The following is a 22,312-nucleotide window of genomic DNA, read 5'->3' as shown; positions in this document are numbered from 1 at the left end:
ACTCCCTCTTCTGGAGGGTCTGAAGACAGCTACTGTGTACTTACATATAATAAATAAATAAATCTTAAAAAAAAAAAAAAGTTTTAAAGGGTTGTTTTACTTTATTTTAATATATATAAATATTTTGCCTGCATGTATGCCCAGGGACCATGTGTGTGGATGGTGTTGTTGGAGGTAGAAGATGGTGTCAGATCTCCTGGAACTAGAGTTACCAATAGGTATGGGCCAACTAATTAACCGCTGAACCATCTCTCCAGCCTCTAAAACTTACCTTTTAAAGTAAATTATAGTACAAACTAGATTTATACTAAATGTTTATAAATATATTATGGCAGCTCTTCCTACAATAACCAAGGCCAAATATACTTCTACTAACCAACTAAATTTCAGAGACCAGAATCATAACACTTTAAGAAAGTAAAAATACATAACTTTTGCTTAATTTTTTAATCAACTCACATTCAGAAATAAATAGCTAAGAAACTACAAAACAATTTGAAATGACAGTCCATATAATTGACAATAATAATATTCAGAATGCACCCACTACTTATTACTGCCAGAGCTCCGACTGGTTCCTCCACTCCCACCAATCTGTATTCTCTGCCGGCAGCTACTGTACATCCCTGCTCAGCACAGCTTGAGAGCTGCTCATCTATTCAAGTTATATTACATTTTGTGTGAATGCATGTATGTGATCACATGTACAGATGTAACACATTGTAGAGGTCAACAATGACCTGAAGGAGTTGGTTCTCTCCTTCCACCATGTAGATCAAATTGAATAGACAGGCTTGGCAGTAAGTATCTTTACTTGCTGAGCCATTTTACTAGGGCCTTCACTCAAGTTTGAAAGCCTAAGTTCTTATAATGGCTCACAATGTCCTACACAATAACATGTTCTACCACCACCTATATCATATTCTCTCTCTCCACCACCTGTATCATTCATATTCTCTCTCTCCCTCTCCTCCTTCCCCTCTCTCCACTCTTTCTCTTTTTTGGTTTTTCAAGATGAGTTTTACTATGTAGCCCCAGCTGTCCTGGAATGCACTCTGTAGATCAGGCTGGCCTTGAATCCACAGAGATCCACCTGTCTCTGTTTCCAGAGTTCTAGGATCAAAGGTGTGCGTCATCACTGCCTAGCCATCATCGCTCTTTTTTTCTTAAGATAATTTTTATTACTGGGCACAGGGCTCATACCTTTGATCCCAATACTCTTGAGACAGAGGCAGGTGGATCTTTGTGAGTTGAAGGCCATCCTGGTCTATGCAGAGTTCTAGGACTGCAAAGGCTACACAGAGAGACTCTGTCTCAAAAAAAAAAAAAAATTACCATAAGTGTGTGTGTGTGTGTGTGCGCGCATATGTGTTGGTACCTGGTGCCTGTGAAGCCAGATAGATCAGTTCCCCCTAGAACCAGGAGTTACAGATGGTCTGAGACACCTGTGTGGGTGCTGGGAAAAGAACTCCAGACCTTTGAACCCTTAAATGCTAAGCCTCCTCCAATTCCTTTAAAAAATTGTGGGTGTATGCATGATATGTGTGCACACCTCCGTCTGTGTAGGCAGGTGTGGGTATGGAAGAGAACAATATCAGATGTCGGTTGAGTACTATATTGTTTGGGACAGGGTCTGTGTTGTCTGCCATTGCACTACACATACCAGGCAAGCTACAAGGGATTCTATCTCTGCGTCATATCTTGCCATAGGGGCCTGAAATTAAAGACTCATACCATCCTGTCCAGATTTACAAGGGTGTGAGGGAATCTGAACTCAAGTCCTCACACTTGCATTGAAAACGTTTTCAACACTGAGCCATCTCTTCAGCTTGTTTTTACTTCTTATACTTTCCCTTCATTCTACTCCAACCCCACTGGTCTCCTATGTGATCCCCGAATATGTCACTGATATAGACAGTCCTGATTCAAGCTAAGTCATTAGATATTGTATCTACCTGAAAAACTCCCCTGCTCTCATGTCTGCCATATATGTACACACTTGCTTTCATAACCAGCTAACATTATCAGTTCCCCAACTCAGAGTCCATTTTTATACTTTGGTTTTATTTATAATCTTATCACCATTACTGTGTATTATAGTTATGAATTTGTTGATTCTCTTCCCCCACTTGTGAAGACTTGTTTTGCTCACTGCTGCACCTAGTACAGTGTTTCACAGTCAAATTGTTAAAAGTATCAATGAATAAATACACAAAAGTAGGAACTAGGAAGATGGCCCAGTGGGACCTTGACTCTGGGTCACCAGCACTCCTGGCATGGTAGTGCACGCCTGTATTCCCAGTACTGGGAGGAAGAGACAAGAGAAATTCTAGAGCTCGCTGGCTAGCCAGTCTAACCAACTGGCGCTGGGTCCAACAAAAGATAATGTGGAAAGCAAATCCAGAAAGATAGTCAGTGCTGCCTTCAGGCATTCATATGAATACACACGCACGCGCACGCACACACACACACAATTAACTTTCACAGTAACCCTACCAAAGGATCAGACCACTTCAATTTTTTTTCTGTGTCTATGTCCATGTATGTAGAGGTACAAGAAAGCAGGCTGGGATTATAAGCATGCACCACCATGCCCAGTTTTCTAGGAGACAGAGGTCAGGCCTTTATGTCTGTCAATGCACTTCACCAATGGAGCTGTCACCCTAGACTCACCTCCATTTTTTTAAATGAGGAAAATATAACACATGTAAATGACCCAGAGATGTAAGCTAACAAGTAGCAGAGACACAATAGCAAGTCAGGCAATTTATTCCAAAGCCACTTCTCTTAAACATCCTATGATATAGACCTTACCTTTCCAACATACTGGGGATGGGGGAACACAACCAATTTGTAAGTGTATCATACACGTTAGTTAAAAGATATAATCTATAGATTACTTTATAGTGGTGTCCTAATTTTTAAGGTTAGTGCTCAAATCATAACCCATTCCAAGTTTACTTCGTTTACTTTAGACTTTAAAGTTTATGGGCCAGTGAGTTGGGTCAGTGGGTAAAGGTACTTGCTGACTGCTGACCCTATGATGGTAAAGAGAACCAGCTCCTACAAGTGGTCCTCTAACCTCCATCTGTATGTGTGCATATACACACATACACTGAGATACACACACTAAATTAAAATGTAAACGTTTATAGTTATTCAATGTTCTCTCACATTTTTAGTTGCTATGCAAATTTATTCCAGACCTAATATTCCTCAACTGAGAAAAGTATCAACCAGAGAGGTTACCTCTTCTTGCAATAAGTAACTGACAAAACAGGAAAAGGTCTATCTTACAGTTTGCTTTCTTCTCCTTCTTCCTGCTTCAGTCTCCAAAGTAAGTACAGAGCTGGAATTAAAGGCATGTACAGACACGCCTACTCTCATTTATGCTTTTTGCTTTTTTTTTTTTAACTTGGTGATGCAGTGAGTTTATTGGCTTACAAACGGTCTATGCTGTGTGTGTAAGTAAAATCATTCAAACCACAGCACTTGTGTAGAGGCCAGAGGACAACTTCATGAAGTCAGTTCTCTTCTTCCACCTTTCCATGGATCCTGGGGACAAACTCAGGTCAGCAGGCACAGCAGAGAGAGCACTTTATGCACCGAGCAATCTCACACAGCCCCTCCTTTCTGTTCATTAATCCATTTATTTGTATTCTCAAGAAACAGCACAAGTGTGGAAGTTGGAGGCAACTCTCTCTACCTTGTGGATCCCAGAAATCAAACTCAGGTCATCAGGCTTGGTAGCAAATGCTCTTACTCACTGAGCCACCTCACTGTCCTTTTATGTAACTTTTAATATATACCATCTGGCCTTGTGAACTCCAAGTCAGAAAGTGAAAATGGGTTTCCCATCCCTAGATTTCAATTCTAAAAGGGGAAAACAATTAACTTCCTAATTCTTTTTAAAGCACAAGCACAAGAATAATCCTGAGGGGGACCATAAGAAGGAGGGCTGCAATTAAGATATATAAAGTGAATAAATAAAGGAATAAAAAAAGTAAAAAACAGCACTTGGGAGGCAGAGGCAGGCGAATTTCTGAGTTCGAGGCCAGCCTGGTCTACAAAGTGAGTTCCAGGACAGCCAGGGCTACACAGAGAAACCCTATCTCGAAAAATCAAAAAAAGAAAAAAAAAAAAGTAAAAGAATAATCTTGAGGAAAACTGTGGTTCTGCAAATCATGACCACTGCTGACTGCTCCCCTAGGGTCCCTCCTCCTTGTCTCCCTAACAGAGTCCCTCGGTTACAGTATGCCTCAGGGGAAACCAACACCAGTCTACTTTCAGAGATGCAATTAGTTTAAGGGTAATCGATCACTGGTTCTGGAACTAGCATATGACCTGACTCTGGGCAAAAAGAAGTCTGGGAAAGGTTTCTGGAGTCTCCCCCCTGAAAACTGAAGCTCAGAAGCAGATGCCTCTGTCCCTGTTCTTTTAGAAGCCGTGTGTGAGTTTGTCTGGAATCACTGCGACCATTTTACTAGAAGACTAGTGACTAGGCCTGTCTCAAGCACATTTTACATTTTACCTGTATGTGGTTAATGAAAACAGGAGTTCAACAAACCCTGAAGTCTGTCACATAGATAAAATGTTGGTTCTTAAGCCATTAAATCAGCTCTGCAAATTGTCCCTAAAAACAGTAACTATTTTATGATACATATGTCAACAACAGAAAAATGCTTATTAATAAATAATACCATAAAAACTGTCCTTACTACAAAACTGAAATTCAAAATCTAATACAGACTGACCATGGTGGTGCATACCTTTATGCTAGCTCTTAGGAGGCAGAGGCAGAGGCAGGCAAATCTTAGTAAGTTCGAAGACAGCTTAGCCTTTGCAGCAAGCTCTAGGCCAACTAGTACTGAATAGTAAAACCTGTCTGGAAAAAAAAAAGTCAAATACACATTAAAAACAAACTCTAGGGACAAAAAAAAATGTCTCTAATGACATGACTTTGATTTGCAGATCCACATGGTGGAAGAGAACTTCTGCAAGCTGTCCTCTGGGCTCCACATGTGGGACACACACATAAGTAAAACAAATAGGACAAACAGAGCAGACTCCAAAGCAATTCATTTCAGTGAGGCTTCCCCAAATAATTTATAATCATAAAATTTGAGTCATGACAGATTTATCATAAATTTCAAAGTAAAAATTTTAGCTGGATATGGTGGTCACAAACTTTCAACCTCAGTTAGCACTGAGGAGGCAGAGGCAAGTGGATCTCTATGAGTTTGAGGCCAGCCTGGTCTACTTAGTCCAGGATAGTCAGGACTCCACAGAGAGAGCCAGTCTCCAAATGCAAACAAACAACAACAAAAATGACAACAACAATCATAATATCACTAAATTAAGTTTTCTTAATACAACTCAAGGTTTCATAGCTATGTGCCCTGGGGAATCACGAGTAGATAATGGTGGATGGCAATAACTTTGGTTTTGTTTTCATTCTTCAACACCAGAGCAGAATGTAGATCTCACACTGACATGGGACATGCACAACTTATTGTGCCTCTCTTATTAAAACAGATGATCTTACTTTATATAAACTTACAAATATGCACAACAGGGGCTACAAAGATGGTCCAATGGTTAAAAGCACTGGCTGCTCTTCCAGAGGACCTGGGTCCAATTCCCAGCACCCACACGGCAGTTCTCTAACTCCAACTCCAAGTGATCCTCCTCTGACCTCCAATACACACATACTACACAAACTTACCTGCAGACAAAGCACCCATACAGATAAAGATAGTTGTTTGGCTAAAAGAAATGGTACAAAGAAAGCATAAAATGGTACTGAGTCTACAAATAATATGAAGCTGAGGAGATGGCTTAGTTGGTAAAGTGGCCTGAAAGCTTGAAGAACTGAGTTCCTATCCCCAAAACCAGGTGTTAAAAAGCCAGGTGTTGGTGGGCAGTGGTGGCACACGCCTTTAATCCCAGCACTCGGGAGGCAGAGGCAAGCGGATTTCTGAGTTTGAGGCCAGCCTGGTCTGCAAAGTGAGTTCCAGGACAGCCAGGGCTATACAGAGAAACCGTCTCGGGGAAAAAAAAAAAAGCCAGGTGTTATCTTGTACATGTATGACTCTCATTCAGTATACAGGGACAGGTATATCTCTGAGCTTCCCTCAGACTCCACTGGAGGGAGGGGAAGCAATACCCCACTGACTCCCTTCAGTGATGAACAGCAATGTGGAAGTGTAAGCTAAATAAATCCTTTCCTCTCCAACTTGTTTTTTGGTCATGAAGTTTCATTGAAGCAATTGAACCCCTAACTAGGAATCATGTCTCAAGAAAACAAAGTAATAATAATAAATTAAAAATTAAAAAATATTTTTGTTTTGTTTTGTTGAAACAGGGTTTCTCCATAGACCTGGCTGGCCTGGGACTCCCTCGGTAGATCAGGCTGGCCTGGGACTCCCTCGGTAGATCAGGCTGGCCTGGGACTCCCTCTGTAGATCAGGCTGGCCTAGAACACAGAGGTCTGCTTGCCTCTGCCTTCTGAATGCTGGGATTAGAGGCATGAACCTCTAAAACCACCACTTACCCTGTCTTCTTCACTAGAATTCTCTCTTATCTGTAGAATTCTCCATAGGCTATTAAATATGGTATTTCAATGAATCAAGGGCAAGAGCAATTATTCAAATATCTGGCTATAAAGCTGCATATTAAAAGCATGCAAAAACAGGACAAATATTTTTCTCAGTAATCTTTATTTTGTTTCTTAGAAAAGTTTTTTTTTTCATTTTAAAATGTTAATATGCCATGCTCTGTTATATTTTTAAATGAATTAATGTTTTTCTTTTTCTGTTTTTGAGCTAGGGTCTCATGTAGCCCGGCTTCCCTCAGACTCCCTTTGTAGCTGAGGATATACTCAAACTCCTGATCCTGCTGCTTCCACCACCAAAGTATTGAAATCACAGATATGTGCCACCACACTTGACTTGAATTAAGCATTTTTTGCATTTCTTAGGTTTTTTCCAAAACAGTAAATATAATTCATTTAAAGCAGTGTTCTCAACCTTCCTAATGCTGCACCCCTGTAATACAGTTCCTCATGCTGTGGTAACCCTCAACCACAATAAGATTATAAGATTATTTCATTGCTACTTCATAACTAATTTTGCTACTGTTATGAATCATAATGTAAATATCTAATATGCAGAATATCTCATGTGTACCCCAAAAAGGGTCATGACCCACAGGTTGAAAACTGCTGATTTAAAGAATTGATGGTACATTCCTTCAATCCCATCACTGAGGAGACTAAGACAGTAAGATCACCATAAATTTAAAGACAGACTGGGGTACATAACGAGTCAGGTCTAACCGTCTAACCTCTAATACACAGACTCTTTAACAACAAAAATATGATCCACTGAAACAGAAAGTCTTTGAGGTCCTCAATAATTTTTAAGAGTCAGAATCCTAAGACAAAAGACACTGAGATGGGCTGGAGAGATGTCTCAGCGGGTAAGAGCACTGACTGTTCTTCCAAAGGTCCTGAGTTCAAATCCCAGCAACCACATGGTGGCTCACAACCATCCGCAATGAGATCCAATGACCTCTTCTGGAGTGTCTGAAGACAGCTACAGTGTACCTACATATAACAATAAATAAATCTTTGAAAAAAAAAAGACACTGAGAACTTTGGGAGGTAGGAACTAGGGAATCGAACACAAAGCTTCACACATGCAGGCAAGTGCTCTGCCTCTTGAGCCACAGCTCCAGCACGAATGAACCACTTTTCTAAACGGTACTATATTTGTATCTTGCCAAATAATTTAAAATATTAATTTTCAGGTCAGTGAAATGGCTTGGTGGTTACAGCACATGCCTGCATCTGACAACCTGCGTTTAACCTCTGGAACACAAACAGGTAAAGGGGGTCAAACAACTCCTACAATTGATTCCTCTGACCCTGATGTGAGCATGTGCACGTGTGCACACACAAACACACACACATATCAATAATTATATGTAAAAAAAAATCAATTAATTATCTACTGAGGAAATGTTGCTGCCTAAATTTCAAAAGTTTATCTTGGTGAGACCCAAAATGGTCTAGAATCTTAGGAGTTCTGTCATTTAATTTTAAAAAAGAATCTTTTATTACATTTTTCTTTTATACATTGTCAGAACAACAATGTGTGGGGCTGGCAAGATGCCTCAGCAGTTAAAAGCAATGAGTGCTCTTGTGGAAGACCTGGGTTCAATTCCTAGCACCCATAGGATGGCTTGAAACCATCTGACTCCTGAGATTCACAAGATCTAATGCACTTTCCTGGTCTCTTTAGGCATCTGGCATGCATGTGGCACAGACATACATGCAGGTAAAACATAAACTTTTTAAAATTTGATGTCAAAATTCAAGTGTTGAGTTAATGGACCATTATCACATAGACTTAGTCTTAGTCAGGGTTTCTATTCCTACACAAACGTCATGACCAAGAAGCAAGTTGGGGAGGAAAGGGTTTATTCAGCTTACACTTCCATACTGCTGTTCATCACCAAGGAAGTCAGGACTGGAACTCAAGCAGGTCAGGGAGCAGGAGCTGATGCAGAGGCCATGGAGGGATGTTCCTTACTGGCTTGCCTCCCCTGGCTTGCTCAGCCTGCTCTCTTATAGAACTAAGACCACCAGCCCAGAGATGGTCCCACCCACAAAGGGCCTTTCCCCCTTGATCACTAATTGAGAACATGCCTTACAGTTGGATCTCATGGAGGCCCTTCCCCAACTGAAACTCCTTTCTCTGTGATAACTCCAGCTGTGTCAAGTTGACACAAAACTAGCCAGTACAGACTTTTATTCTTTTTCTTCCTAAGAGGTCTAGATAAGTAACCCAAGATGGCCTTGAATTCTGGATGCTGGGATTACAGTGTACGTACCACTAATCTCGAACTTTATCTAAATTCTTTAAACGTGAATGATTCTAGGATCATGTACAGATAAATTCTACAGAGGTTCTTTTTTTTGTTTTGGGGTTTTTTTTTTGGGGGGGGGGTTCGGTTTTTCGAGACAAGGTTTCTCTGTGTAGCCCTGGCTGTCCTGGCTGTCCTCGAACTCAGAAATCCGCCTGCCTCTGCCTCCCAAGTGCTGGGACTAAAGCGTGCACCACCACTGCCTGGCTACAGTAGTTCTTATATCAAAGATGAGGGTCTCTGAGAGCCTACTTGTCTAGTAACCCCAATATCCAAAGCCACCTCAGAAGTAAGAGTTACTGGCAATCTCAGTGCCATATTTTGTTTGTTTATTCTGTGTATGCTACAGTCTTAATCCTTTCTCTTTTATTTGTTTGTTTCTGTTTTTGAGACAGGGTCTTACTTTGTAGCCCTGACTGCCCTGGAATTCCTTATGTAAATCATGCTGATCTTGGAACACAGACACTCCCCCTTCTGTCTCCCAAATGCTGGGAGTGATGCAGCAGCACACCCAGCTTAATGCTTTTTTCCCACATTTATTTATTTATTTACTTACTTACTTACTTACTTATTTAATGTGTGTGTCCCCACATGTATATGTGGGTGCACACGTGTCAGAGTGCCCAGGTAGAAGACAGAGACAACTTAGGGAAGTTTTCTCCTCCTCCCATGTGGATTCTGGAGAATCACATGCAGGTTATGAGGCTGGATACTGTTAGCAAGAACTTTTACCTAATGAGCCATCTTGCCAACCTAGCCCACAACCCTAACTCTTGATAGTACTTTTTCTCTCTCTCTCTTTTTTTTTTGTAAACAGATCTCATATCCCAGGCTAGTCTCAACTCACTGTGTGGCTGTGATCTTGATTCTTCAGCCTCTATGAAGAATTACAGACTTGTATCACCACACCCAATTTACCTTGTGTTGGGGATCAAACCCAGAGTATCATATATACTAGACAAGCACTCTAACAATTTAATTATATTTCTACCCCAATCGTAACATTTCGAAGGTAGTTTTACATTTCATATAAACAGTATCTCTACAGCTGCCAGAAAATACAGGAACATTAAAATATGAAACCTAGGCCACAAAGACAGCTCAGTGAATAAAGGTGCTTGTTGCCAACCCTGACAACCTGAGTTTCATCTCCAGGACTCACTTGGTGAGAAAAAGAACCAACTCCTGTAACTTGTCATCTGATTGCCACAGGCACACCATAACACTCCTGCTCCACACACAAATAGATAGATAGATAGATAGATAGATAGATAGATAGATAGATAGATAGATAGATAAAATTAATTTTCCAAAAAGATATTAAGCTCCTATTTGGATTCAATTAAATTCTTTTCTTTTTTCTTTTAGACAACGACTCTCTATAATATAGTTCTTGACTAGTGAGCCATCTTTCTATTTTCTAGCCCCTTCAGACATAATTCTAGACTAAAAATCTAGCCAGACAATGGTGGTATATGACTTTCATCCCAGGGGTTCTCTGAGTTAAGACACCAGCCTGGTCTACAGAGTGAATTCCAGGACAGCCAGGGCTACACAGAGAAACCATGACTTGAAAAAACGAACCAAAAAGAAAAAAGAAAAAAAGAAAATGATGAAATGAACAATAGTTATTGAAAAGAAAGATAAGTTAGAGGGAAAGATCTTTGGAAGATAGTTTTTAAGGCAATAACAGGTTTTAAAACTTATGATATTTATAGTCAGACTAAAGTCAACCTATAAATAATACACAAAAATATTAATAATATTCCAATTAAGGGCCCAAATAAATAAACTAACTCCAAAGCTAGGCTATTACAATAGCCAAGGAGTGAGGTGACCAAGGACTTTAAGCAAAAAACACCTAAACTTAGAAAGAAACAGGGACACTTAGTTACCTATAACATATATTGATTAAATTGCCTACTACTTCCAAAACTCTAAACAAGCTAAGAAACTTCCAACCAAGCAGGAACACAATTCCATCAGGCAAAATACTCATAAATAAATGCAGCAGCCACTATAAACATGATAAGGAAATTCCATCTAAGAAGTACTCTAAAAAAAGAAAGAAAAAGAAAAGGGAAGAATATCTTCTAACAAAGGGTATCAGAGAATATATTCTGGGGGGAAAATGCATCTGATAATGAGTTCAAAACATATATAACATTTTGACAAGTGACCATTACAAGTGATTTAAAAAAAAAAAGTGTAAAGTAACAAGAAGAAGAAGAAGAAGAAGAAGAAGAAGAAGAAGAAGAAGAAGAAGAAGAAGAAAGCTTCCATAGAAGTTATGATGAGAAAATTAAGAAGAAAAAGCAAGATGGCTTTATATGCAAGGGTAACCAATGTGGGGCTTTTTTTTTTTTTAATAGGCAAAGAAACCATCTTCTGAGGCAGGGTTTTTCTGTGTAGGTTTAGCTGCCCTATAACTCACTCTGTAGATCAGGCTGGCCTAAAACTCAGATTATCTGCCTGCCTCTGCCTCCAGAGTGCTGGAATTAAAGGCATGTACCACCACCACCCAGCACCATTTGAAGATTTTTTTTTTAATTTAGAAGATTAGAGAAAGAACTTTTTGTTAGGATAGAAGGCTAGGAAAAAGATGGACACAAACATGCTGCCAATCAAAGGGGGCTGGAACTGGGGAGAGTCGGTAAGGGGAACTGAATATAATCAAAAAAGTATTGTATAAAACTATCAAAGAAAAAATGTTAGTATCATTGTATCTTGGTTTTGAAAAAAAAAAAAGATATGTCTTATTTAGCTGTTTTTGTTTCTTCACTGGTAATCAAAGAACTGCTCTGAAGTAATTATTATGGTTTCTGATAACTTAAATAAAATATAATTTGGCATTAAACAATTAAAATAATGAGAAAATGTAATGCACATGTTAAAATCATATTCATTTTAGACCAGGTATGGTGGCTTACTCCTTTAATCTTAGCACTTGGAAAGCAGAGGCAAGTGGATCTCTGTGAGTTCAAGGCCAACCTAGTCTACATATATTGAGTTCTACACCAGACAGGGACAATCTAGTATCTCAAAATCAAACAGACAAAAAAAAAAAAAAGAAGAAGGAAAGAAAATGAATTCAATTTATAGTCAGTGTTTCAGCATATTTAAAAGCAGCTTCTTTCATATCCTAGTAAGGATATAAAACACAGTATAACTGTATTTTCAGTGTTCTGAATATTTAGTATACAGAATTTCATTTAAGGATAAACATCTTAAGCCGGGCGTGGATGCGCACGCCTTTAATCCCAGCACTCAGGAGGCAGAGGCAGGCGGATTTCTGAGTTCGAGGCCAGCCTGGTCTACAAAGTGAGTGCCAGGACAGCCAGGGCTACACAGAGAAACCCTGTCTCGAAAAACCAAAAAAAAAAAGATAAACATTAAACATCTTAAATTCAAAAGTTTATTTCAGTGAAAAAGAAAGTTTGGATCAGAATTTTCTAAACATGCATACTAAAACCCACATTTTGTATAATTACAATAGCTTTCTGAAAAATTATTTTGGAGCCAAAAATAGTGGCACATGCCTGTAATCTTAGCACTTCAGAGGATGAGACAGGAGGAATGCAAGTTTAAGAGGTCAGTCTAGACCATAGAGAGCTACAGGCTAGCCTGAGCTATATTGTTTGATTCAGCCTCAAAAATAAACAAATAATATATATATATATATATATATATATATATATATATATATATATATATATTCAGCTCAACTTGGCCAGTATTTTTCACAAAATTAAAATTTTCCAATCATTAGTACCTTCTTTACTTCCTATCCTCCTCCCTACTCAACTCCCCGCCCAATAAATCCCCTTTGTACGTCTGGAAGGCAAGATACTCTATGACCCAGCATGATTCTAAGGCAATGTGAATATATAATTCTTACAAATCAGATATATAGCATTATTCACTCTTTACAGGAGAGAGACCAGTGATGTCCTGGATTTCTGAACACATGAATGACAAATGTATGTCACAGAGGCTCTGCTTTACCATTGGGGGAAACAAAGGGAAAACACACAATAGACAGTGGCAAATCTCGCAAACTTTATAAACACTGGAGAGCTTCGTGTGGATCACACCACAATCACAAAAGTAAACGGAGACAGTACTAAGACAAAGGAAAAGAGAAAAACTCTTGGTGGTCACTAGGAGTTTTCCGAAAAGGGTCATTCAATACTGTTATTACTTTCTAATTTCCGAAAAGGGTCATTCAATACTGTTATTACTTTCTAAGGCACCATTTAACACTATCACTAATTTTTAAAGAAGATAATTTGCCACTCACAAGGATGCAAAAATAATTGCTACTACCTTCTACAAGACATTTATACTCCATTATACTTGCATGGACTCCATTCCTTTCAAATGTTTCCAAAAATATATAGTCTTATAAAAAGCAAGGTTCTCTAATGAGAAACACTTTATTCTGTAGGTTAACTATAACACAGTTTAAAAGGCAACCAATTTATCCTCAATTAAAAACAAAGAATCACAAAGGCCCTCTGCTTATTTAAAATCATTACATAAAGCACCATCTATAAATGCAAAGAGGGTTTGAATATCTGACAGCTATAATAACCATAAAATGAGGCACACTTTAAAGAACAAAAAAACTTTGTTTTGTTTTGTTTTCTCCTTCACTGTGAGAAACACAAAATAACTCTAGTGGCCTCAAAGTCCTCAAATAAAAATATATTTATATGTACAATTCACATGTACATATATAGAAACCTATCACAGATATGTATATATCCCATTCACGGGAAAGAGAAAGATTCTTTATTTTTAAGAGTCGAAATTATATCAATTCTACCCCCCAAATTAAGTTAAATCACCATAAATTAATTAACGAGTAGTAAAATACTACATGCAGACCTAAGAAACTATATGCATAGGAGAAAAAAAGCCTCAGACTAAGGCCATGAATGAATAAGAACGCACAATCCCTGAAAATCACTAACCGGCATTTGGTTTCTATGAGAGAAGCACGGAGTCTCAAAATGAATAATCACAAAGGCAACTCAGTTTCTAAAGTTAACCAAGGTAAAATAACAACGAACCATAGCAGATAACTGCACTAAAGTATAAGCTTTAAGGAATCGCCACAAAGGGAAATTCTTCAAGCATGGATTATAATACATCCCTTGCCAGCAGAAATCTTGATTAAAAAAAAAAAAAAAAGTGGAGGGCCGTCAAAACCCTGAATGACATGCAAAGGCCAAACCAAAACGGGTCTTTCCTCCCACTCCAGTCCCCCCGCCCCCACCCCCTCAGGACAATGGGATCAGGGTCCTAACTGCAAACTTTAAAGGTGTAAGCCAGAGCAGTTTTACTGCAGCTATAACTGCAATCTACCCCTCATCCCGAACCTGGCGCACCCAAGAATACTTCTGGCCTGAAAACGTCACCGGGGTTTTGTTAAGCACAAATCAGACCCATCCAAAAATTTTAAAAAATAATAAAAATAACAAGTTTGCTCTCAAATACCTGGAGGATCCATTTCAATATAAAATATCAGTTCTGTCGAATAGGGCATCATCACCTCCCTCCAGTCTGCGTCATCGCGGTCCATACTCCACACCGTATTGTACATCGCGCTGTCAGGGGCAGGTCGTCGGGAAATATATAAAAAGCATATATATCTTTTATCTGATATTTAAAATCTAAATATATATTTGCAAAAGTTCCACACGGAAATGTACTTGGGGGTTTCCAACGGCCAGTACAAGTCCAGCCAAACTACTAGGATGAGGACAAGGTCCTCCTCTTCTCTCCTCCTAAAGCACCCAACAAAATACCCCGAACTTTCAAGCTACGGGGTTTTTACCTCAGAGGGTTACAGGGAAGCTCGGAAAGCAAAGAGCAGTGGTGTTAAAAAGCAGCTTCCCGAAAATCCTTCCTACACAATCGCTCTCCAAAGGGAAAAGCTCCCACCGCCTCCTAATCTTTCAGCGGAAGCCACTTTTGTGTCCTTCGGAGAAGAGAGAATGGAGAGGAAGGGGGAAAAAAGAACGCGTTGGGAGAAAGCTGGGGAAGTGACAAAGGCTTGAAAAGGGGGTTTGCGTTCAAGTTTCGGGGTCCCACTGGTCTGCGGAGAGCGATTCCCTCTGGGATTGGGACTCGGGCTCTATTCGCGTCAGGCTGGGAACCCAAGCTTCCGCAGCTTCGGGATGGCGACCCCTTGGAGAGTCCAGTCAGCTCGACTGTGCCCGAGTAGTAAAGGTAACCACGACAGCGCCGGCTCCCCTCACGCTCTGCCCTGGCTCCAACCACTAGAGTTTCATTTTAACTGCGCTGAGGGGACCTCCTCCCCCGCCCTCCCCCCTTGCCACCCCCGCTGAGGCGCCAACCAACCGGGCAGGACAGGAGGAAGAGCCGGTAGCTCGACTGTCCTTTCCACTCCTTTGCACCTTAACTGCAAAGATTGTCAAGTGCCTAAGAAATGAAGACTGCCACCACCCTCCGCTTCGACTTTTAACTCTCCCCGTCAGCCTGCGAGACTCGACACTTTAATCAGACTTTGCCATTACCCCCTAGCCTCGCTCAGAATGGTACAGTCCGGGCGCTGGCCGCTCGCCAGGAGTCGGAGCCGGGCGCACGCGAGCTCCTCCAAGAGTGGGGGGCGGATGGTGATTGGCTGAGCCCGGTTGCCGGAGCCCGAGCCTGCGTCTTTTGTCTGCCCTGCTCCAGCTGAGGAGCGGAGACGGCTGCGCGCCCCAAGCGAGCCAATCAGGAGATAGCCGGCGCCGGCCGGTAAGGCGGCGATTGGTCGGACCTCAGTTACTAAGCGGGACAAAGGCAGAGGGGAAAAGAAAAGAGGAGGAAGAAGAGGGGGTGTGGAGAAAGAAAGAAGGCGCAAACGGCGGTTACTGACAGGCTGGGCGAGCGCTCGGGGGCTCAAGCTGCCCGGAGACTGGCGGGGCTTCCCGCTGTGGCTCGGTCCTCCCGGACGAGTGACGAGGGGGAGAACGGGCTGGCGCGAGACTCTTCTGCCTGGAGACTAGCTGCGGGGGGAGGGGAGCGGCGGCAGCGGGGCGTGCTGTCACTTGGCGGGGCGCACACTCTTCTGCTCCATTGGAAGTCTCTGGGCAGAGTTCCTCCTCACAAACCTCTTCACCTTGCTGCGTTCGCCCTCCCCTACCCCGGTGTTAAATCATCAGATACAGCAAAGGTCGCCAAGCCCACTTGCAGGACTCTCTGTCCAGACAAGATCCCCATCGTCCCCCACCCCACCCCCCCCACACACACACTCCCTGAGGGTACCTGAACCTTGAATGTTCCTTGGGGAGTCATCCCCCCCCCCCCCCGCTACTCCGCTTCACACTGAAGGACTTTAGAACCCATAGTTACGCTCAAGCAAAGAGTGAGGCATCTCATCGAGCCCTCCAGTTCTAGTACTCAAATCAGAAAATAAAGAAATAAGAATTAAATAGATTTTTTAAATTACAGTGTCTGTGTGTTTTCTGTGGTAAGTCACAGGTGTTGCATTCCCCTACCAAAAAGGCGCTTTTCTGTTTCCCACTTCCTAACACACAGGTCCCTCCTTCCAAGCTTAAAGTTCTGAGACTTGCTTCAGAAAAAATGCTGAACATTTTCATGCATTTCAGAAACAGCTAATTAACTTGCTGGGGAACCCTGAATAGCTAACCTGTGCCTAGAATTGCCATCCTGCCATACAATACAGTCTGAGGAGGCCAAAACGGCTGTTTCCTCTTTACACTGGAGTAACAAAGCCCATTGTGTTTGAGTTGACAACCTGATTTAAGCTTGAGCAAAACCTATCCTCAGTAGCTCTGTGTATTGACTGGCCTCTAGAAGGGTCTCCACTTTTAATCCTCTACCTCCTAAAGGGTTCTGCCTTTCTTGTTTTGTTTTTTTGTTTGTTTGTTTTTGTTTGGTTTTTGTTTTGCTTTGTTTTGTTGAAACAGGATTTCTCTGTGTAGCCCTGGCTATCCTGGAACTCACCCTGTAGACCAGGCTGGCCTCAAACTCAGAAATCCGCCTGTCTCTATCTCCCAAGTGTTGGGATTAAAGACATGCGCCACCACTGCCCAGCTGGGTTCTACCTTTTCTTAAAAGTGCTCTGAGTTAAGCCAGTCACGGTGGCTCATTCCTTTAGACCCAGCACTCTAGAGAGAGAGGCAAGCAGATCTCTTGAGTTCAAAAACTAAGTCTGAGGCCAGCCTAGTCTACAGAGTTAGTTCCAAGGTAGCCAGGTCTACACAAGGAAATCCTATCTGGAAAAAAACAAAAAAGGGGGGGGGGGGGAGGGTGTGTGTGTGTGTGTGTGTGTGTGTGTGTGTGTGTGTGTGTGTGTGTGTGTATGTGGGTGTACTGAGTTGAAACAGGCCCAGGAAACAGTCAAAATCAAAATGTGTACAAACTGGATACAAAGTAAAAGGACAAGAATTCAGAAAATACAGAGAGGGTAAAGCACTAAGGAAACAAATTAGAGAAGCACACTAGAATTCTTTTAGAATCCTGGAGATGCTTTCTTTTGTCTCTTCAGTTGAAATGTATTTCAAAAGCTAAGCAGCTCTGGGGCAGGGCTCATTAATTTTAATCTCCTGAACTGCTCCTTCAGGTAGAAGATGTTAGAAGAACAACTCTAATTTGTGGCTGGCTTCCCAGCAGTCTGTACTTCACCATATCTGAGTGCCAAAAGTATTCACATTAGATAACTCAAAAGGCTGAGCAGTCAGTCAAGGGCAAGTTGGTATACACAGGTGTCCCTCCCTGTGCATTCCCAAAGAAAATGAGACTAAAGAGACAAAAGTGTGGAAAAGATAATAATGGCTTTTCATGTTTCCACAGCAACTTTTGCCTGGACCGAGCTTGACCAGTTAGTGATGGGTTTCCCTTTCTGATACACAGAGTAGTCACCCAGGCCTTACCAATATCTAGGGTTTATCAGGACAGGGTGAAAAGGTAACACAGCAGAAGTCTAATGATCAAGGTTGATCCACGGCATTCAAGCAATTGTGCTGGATAGAGAAAGGAACTTCAATTAAAAAAAAAATGTCTTTAAGCCACCCCAGTGGTGGTCATACCTTTAATCCCAGTACTCAAGAGGCAGAGGCAGGTAGATCTCTGAGTTGGAGGGCAGCCTGGTGTATACAAAGTGAGTTCCAGGACAGCTAGAACCACACGGAGAAACATTAGCTCAGAAAAACAAAACAAAACAATAACAACCACAAACATTTTCATAAGATAGGCCTGTAGGCAAGCCTGTAGGGAATCCTATTCATTTGTGGTGGATGTAAAAGGGCCCGGCCCATTGTTGGTGATGCCATCTCTGGATTGGTGATCCTGGTTCTATAAGAGAGCAGGCTAAGCAAGCCAGGGGGAGCAAGCCAATAATCAGCACGTCTCCATGGCTTCTGCTTCAGTCCTTGCCTACAGGTTCCTATCCTGCTTGAATTCTTCCCCTCACTGCTTTTGATGATGAACCGTTCTAAGGAACTGTGAGGAAAAGAAACCCTTTCCTCCACAAGTTGCTTTTGATACTGATGGTTCATCACAGCAATAGTAACCCTAAGACTGCAATAATTCAATCTTACCACCAAAAAGTGAATGATCCAAATCTCCAATTTAAATAGACCTTTACATAGGAGATTTCCAAGGGATGAGTGGCACAAGAAGCTATGATGATGTCCAGAAAGAAAACATTCCCTTTAAGATGGGCTTCAGTCAGCGTCCTACCATGGTGGGAAGTGCCTATCACAGGATGTTGGCTTTTCTTTCAGTTAAGAAACAGAATCAGTCCCAGCACTTGGGAGGCAGAGGCAGGCAGATTTCTGAGTTTGAGGCCAGCCTGGTCTACAAAGTGAGTTCCAGGACAGCCAGGGCTATACAGAGAAACCCTGTCTCGAAAAACCAAAAAAAGAAAAGAAAAGAAAAGAAAAGAAAAGGAAAGAAAAGAAAAAGAAAAAAAAAGAAAGAAACAGAATCAAGGTTCTGATTCATGGCATTTAACTGCCTTTGGCTCTTTGGCAAAGGTTAAAAAAAAATGTTAGCTCTGGTGTTCTGGACCACTTCCATACTGCAGGATTATATTTGGCCTGACTGTGGATTAAATTCAGCTTTCAGAGCTCAAACTTCTGGGTCACAACCTGCTGCTTTGGGAGGTGCTTTCTTCTTCCTTCTCCTCCTCCTCCTCCTCTTCCTCCTCCTCCTCCTCTTCTTCTTCTTCTTCTTCTCTTCTTCTTCTTCTTCTCCTTCTCCTCCTCCTCCTCCTCTTCTTCTTCTTCCTCTTCTTCCTCTTCTTCTTCCTCCTCCTCTTCTTCCTCCCCTCCTTCTTTTGACTCTTTCTTTACTTTAAATTAACCTTAGGTAAATCACAAACTCTATCTGCCTTCATTTATATATTTGAGCTTGGAGATTGCTTTTGGATTTATGCAAGCTACTTAATTTATTTTGAAGCTCTAAGAATAAAAAACAATGCCACTTAATAGTTAGAATAGTACCTTTCTGAATTCCAAATAGATAGGATGCACTTCCTACTTAAAACCCTGGTATTGCTTTATTACAAAGCTGTTCAAATATGCTCCATTCTCCCCTTCCCTATATTTCAGAAATGGATGAGACTTTTCTTCTGTGTTCTGAATATAGTGGATGATCTCAGAGTTCTCTGTGCCAGCAGACTCTGCCTGGAACTCAGCCAAAAGTTCTTCATGATTAAAGGTACCATCTGAACACAAATTTTTTTTTAAAGCTTGGCAAAATGGAAACGTACCTTTTCCCTTGAGGTCGTTAGCTTTGACATCAGGACTAACTTTAGCCTTTCAGGAAGAATTCCACTGGCCTCAATCTCTTCTCCCCCCAACCCCCATCACCTTCCCTGACCACTTATCTCCTGAGACCTAGCCCATGCAGCTAAAGAAATTCACTTAATAAATGGAAACTAAACAGAGCACTAAAAATTATCAGTTGCAGCTTCTAGGGCCTCCCTAATCCACGTGCTTTTGGGTGGAAAAGTTTCCCTTAGATTGCAAAAAAGAGCAGTGTTAGTAGATCTTCTAGAAAGTCATTTCACCTGGGGATTGATAGACATCTCTTGAGATAGCTGTGCCTAACATTCTGAATAGCATCGCTCTTACATGGCATTTGCCTTTTTTTTTTTTAACATCCCCTCATCTTTTTTTTTTTAACATTTGACTATTCATAATAGAGTTAATCATATCAGCCTAAGGCCCTGAGAATTATGACAGTAGATGAATGAGTGGGCTTTAAAGAAGTGGCATTTGTCCAAACGTTGATGAAGTCCTGGGCTTAAGGGGCTTAGGCCCATCACACATGATGGAAATCTGCTCTGCCACACTCTCCCACCTTGGATTCTCCTTCAGCTTTCAGGGATATGAAAGTACATCTCTCTGTAGCCTGACATGTTCCTCTCTTTTAATATCTGCCCTTCCCGCAGCACAAAGGCCACCTGGATGATATGTATGCCATTTCTACAAATGTCCCCTCCAACAAGGCAACAGATTTCAGCTTGGCTCTCACCAGGAGACAGAGCAAATGAGATCCAAATGACAGGAACAATAGTCCAGGCTGTTTTGCTAGGGCAGGGCACAAACAGGGCAAGCAGCTGGTGAGCTCTGTTACCTCATGTAGTCTCCATAACCCTGGGGAAGAGGATTGTATTTTTAGTCTCATTTTACAGATGAGAAATTGAGACCCAAAGCAGTGAAGGAACTTGTTCAAAGTCATGCAGTCACTTAGTAACAGAGCTGACACTAGAGGCCAGGGTCTCCACCACAGGTCCATTCCCTTTCTGTGACATTATAGTTTCACCTCTTTTTTTTTTTTTTTTAGTGTATGAGTGCTCTATCTGCATGTACACCTTCATGTCAGAAGAGGGCATCAGATCCCAGTATAGATGGTTGTGAGCCACCATGTGGTTGCTAGGAATTGAACTCAGGACCCTTAACTGGTGAGCCAGTCTCTCCAGCCCCTCGCCTCTTTATGTTTCCACAAATGTTTTTACCTAGGTAAGAAAGAATCTTTAACAGTGAGTTCTCTAGACTCATAGAGGAGGGCCGGCAAAGGAACAAATAATGGCAGGCATGGGAAGGGAAGCTGACAGGAAGCTGTGGGAGCCAGGAAAAAGGATGGTCTAGACGCACGTGCAGGTAAGTCGCAGCTTCTCAGGAGCTGGGATTCCTTGAACTTTTTACCTGTGGTCTCTTTATTTCTAATTCTCCAATACATACAGTTGCCTTCAAGCCTGAAAAAGTTTCACCGAGGGGCTAGAAAATGGCTCAGCAGTCAAGAGTGCGGGCTACTCTCCCAGAGATTCCCACCATCCTTGTGGTGGTCCGCTATTGTACCTCCAGTTATAGGGGATCTGATGCCCTTTTCTGGCTTCGATTGACACATATAGTGCACAGGCATACATACTGGCAAAGTATTCATACACATAAAATAAAATAATTAAAACATATATCTTAAGCCAGAGTGGTGGTGCGAGCCTTTAGTCACAGTCACTCAGAAGGCTGAGCAGGAGGAGGCAGATCTCTGAGTTTTAGCAGAGTCTGGTCTGCATAGCAAGTTCCAGCAGCCAAATAAATGTATATACATGTACATATTTTATTACATATATGTAAGGCTGGAGAGATGGCTCAGTGGTGAAGAGCACTGACTGCTCTTCCAGAGGTCCTGAGTTCAATTCCCAGCAACCACATGGTGGCTCACAACCATCTGTAATGGAATCGGATGCCCTCTTCTGGTGTGTCTGAAAACAGCGACAGTGTACTCATATACATAAAATAAATAAATCTTTAAAGAAAAGAAAAGAATATTAAAGAAAAGAAAAGAAAAGAAAAAGCTGGCCCAAATTGCAGCTTGCCAATTGTGTTTGTTTTGTCTATTTTATTTACACAGGGTAGGTTCTCTTGTAGCCCAGTTGATTTTCAGATGACATACAATCTAAAACCAGGACATAAGTCAGGTATAGAATTATAAGTCTTTTAAGTTGGATAGATGGCAGAGTGCTTTATTTAATTGACAAAATTGATAGACTGGGTGTTAAGTGTATCTTATACTTTATAAATTGTAGAATGGAAAAAGAGCCTTTTAATTGGACAAAAATGGAAAAATGTTGTGGAAATTGGCCTGGTACTATTTGTATTTTGATGCTAATTCTACTTCTCCCAAGAGGGACTGCCTGAGACTTATCACTTACTCAGGTGACTTCATGTGAACATTCTCCCCATTTTAACTTGTAAAATAAAGGCTAGAGCCCATGATTGGGCCTTGGAAAGGAAGGTGGAGCTGAAAATTTTTAAGGAGAAGGGAAGAGGGAGGAGAGAGAGAGGAAGACAGAAGAGGAGGAGGTGGAAAGAAAATGGAGAAACCGCAAGTTATAAGG

At 41.3% G+C, this 22,312-nt stretch overlaps 1 protein-coding gene across 8 annotated transcripts in view; it reads right to left on the bottom strand.

Annotated features, from left to right (window-relative positions):
• The window catches only part of Pik3r3 (phosphoinositide-3-kinase regulatory subunit 3), an 81,657-nt gene extending 66,213 nt beyond the window's left edge, over positions 1–15,444 (bottom strand). The window contains exons 1-2 of one of the 8 annotated variants that reach the window (XM_006502860.4): positions 15,298–15,444; positions 14,431–14,540 (exon numbers count right to left, since the gene is read on the bottom strand). In XM_006502860.4, the coding sequence (XP_006502923.1) occupies positions 14,431–14,536 (106 nt within the window). In that variant the 5' untranslated portion in view covers positions 14,537–14,540; positions 15,298–15,444. The other 7 variants (NM_001355585.1, XM_006502859.3, NM_001355584.1 and 4 more) reach the window with 7 other exon arrangements.
• Positions 15,445–22,312: the final 6,868 nt, after the last annotated feature.

This window comes from Mus musculus, chromosome 4, assembly GCF_000001635.26.
Source record: "Mus musculus strain C57BL/6J chromosome 4, GRCm38.p6 C57BL/6J".
In the NCBI taxonomy this organism is placed as follows: Eukaryota; Metazoa; Chordata; class Mammalia; order Rodentia; family Muridae; genus Mus; species Mus musculus.
This window is presented reverse-complemented; position numbering and strand designations above follow the sequence as displayed.